Below are 1,793 nucleotides of genomic sequence, written 5' to 3' on the forward strand. Positions count from 1 at the left end.
AGTATTAGGAAGGACAGCTGAGAGATATGTTCAAGTTTGCATTTACAGTAGTATTTTTCATTGTCATCTCTGCTAGTAAGTTAATCAACATACATATACTGTTCTTTTCTTGTTAATAGATTGTTTTTGTGCAGTTGCAGAGGAAGAGGAAGCATGGACTGGGAAGTATTTTCCTGGACCTAATGATCCACTAGTCAATTTGTATGACAAGAAGCATGGTATCAAAATGGGAATTCCCAATTCAGCCTGTGATGATGGAGAAGTCAGTTTATTAATTTATCATGGAATTGTTATTAAAATTGTATTATTATTATTACAGAGTAGATTGGATGTTGATTATGATGGAAGCCCAATGAACTTTACTTGCTTCGATAACAGAGCTTTGTATGCACCTAATTACAATGTGCATCCAATTTTAGAGCACGAAGCCATTCCTAAAGGATATAATGTAAGAACAATTTTGCATTGTATCCATTTGTTATTAAATTGGTCATTTGTTTATAGGCACATCATTTGTGTATGGATAATGTGATTAGATATAAGCACAAGATTCCTACTTTGTAAGTATAAATATTAGTCAATTAATGCAAAACTAAGAATTACTTAAATTAAGTTAATTTTCAGTGGATCACATAGACCTTTGTGGGCTAAATTCGGAGAGTATACCTTTTTACCTAAGCAACGTTGGTTGCATAACTTGGAGCACGGAGCTGTGACCATGCTGTACCATCCTTGCGCCGATAAGAACGAAGTCAGGGCTATGAAGAGGGTTGTGAAGAGTTGCTTGTACAAGCACGTCATCTCCTCCAATTCCGATTTAACTCCTGATAGAGTATACAATTTCAATTTTTTATGAAGTTTTCAGCTTTTTAAATAAATTTTGTATTATTTTACAGCCTCTAGGACTGGTTGCTTGGGGTCATAGGTTGACGATGTCCGTATTCGATTTGACGTTAACCGTCAAATTCATAAGGGATTACGCTTTGAATGGACCGGAAAGTACTTCAAAAAATGGAAAATACAGCCTCAATTTGGTTGAACACGCTCAGTTGGTTTCCGACAAACACGACTCTGTTTTGTGCCCTTACAATTGAAATGATTTGTTAACAACGATTGCTTTTATATATTCGATATAGCTTTGCAAATAAATATATTGCATAAATACTAGTATTATATTCATGTCTTATTTATGATTTTTCGTTTCCTACTATTAAACTATATAATTACTATATTAATTAACATTAACTTTCAAAAATCTTAATGAAAAAAATAAGAAATTCTCTTGACTTTTGTTAATTTTAAGACATTAGTCATATAAATTAGTAGAATTAATTTGTTTTAATAACTAAAAGTGTTTCCTACAATTATTCTTTTTGCTTAGTGTAAGTACAAGTTAAGAATGTAATCATAACAAAAATTACTAGACATACATTTATAAAGGACTTCTATCTATAAAATTTCATGTTTTGTTTATAGTAAACTTTACATTAGAAACATATTTAGTAAGTGTGTACTCACCATAATATCTGAAGTATATTTTTTTAATGTCACTTAACAAGGTACAAACTGTACATTTTAACACCAGCTTCAATTTCTACAGTTCTTCGATTTGGTTTGTGTTTAACTAGTTAACTTCTAGACTATAATCATAATAAAAAATAACTACTAATTACATTAAATAGTTCATTCCTTCTTCTGCTAAAAAAAACTTCACCTCTGTCTATGAAACACCTCTACACACGGGTCTATATCGCATGCCCGACAACCGAAAGACCGTCTATTGAAATCCCGAC

The 1,793-nt window shown here is 31.6% G+C and overlaps 1 protein-coding gene across 1 annotated transcript in view; it reads left to right on the forward strand.

Annotated features, from left to right (window-relative positions):
- LOC108558066 overlaps positions 1-1,175 on the forward strand; it is a gene marked incomplete in the record, with an annotated part of 1,344 nt that extends 169 nt beyond the window's left edge. The window contains 6 exon segments of the mRNA XM_017914871.1: positions 1-75; positions 135-262; positions 320-448; positions 505-560; positions 625-832; positions 897-1,175. Of these exon segments, the coding sequence (XP_017770360.1) occupies positions 27-75; positions 135-262; positions 320-448; positions 505-560; positions 625-832; positions 897-1,094 (768 nt within the window).
- Between the last annotated feature and the right edge of the window lie 618 nt (positions 1,176-1,793).

Source organism: Nicrophorus vespilloides, unplaced genomic scaffold, assembly GCF_001412225.1.
Source record: "Nicrophorus vespilloides isolate i.1.1-1 unplaced genomic scaffold, Nicve_v1.0, whole genome shotgun sequence".
Lineage (NCBI taxonomy): Eukaryota > Metazoa > Arthropoda > Insecta > Coleoptera > Silphidae > Nicrophorus > Nicrophorus vespilloides.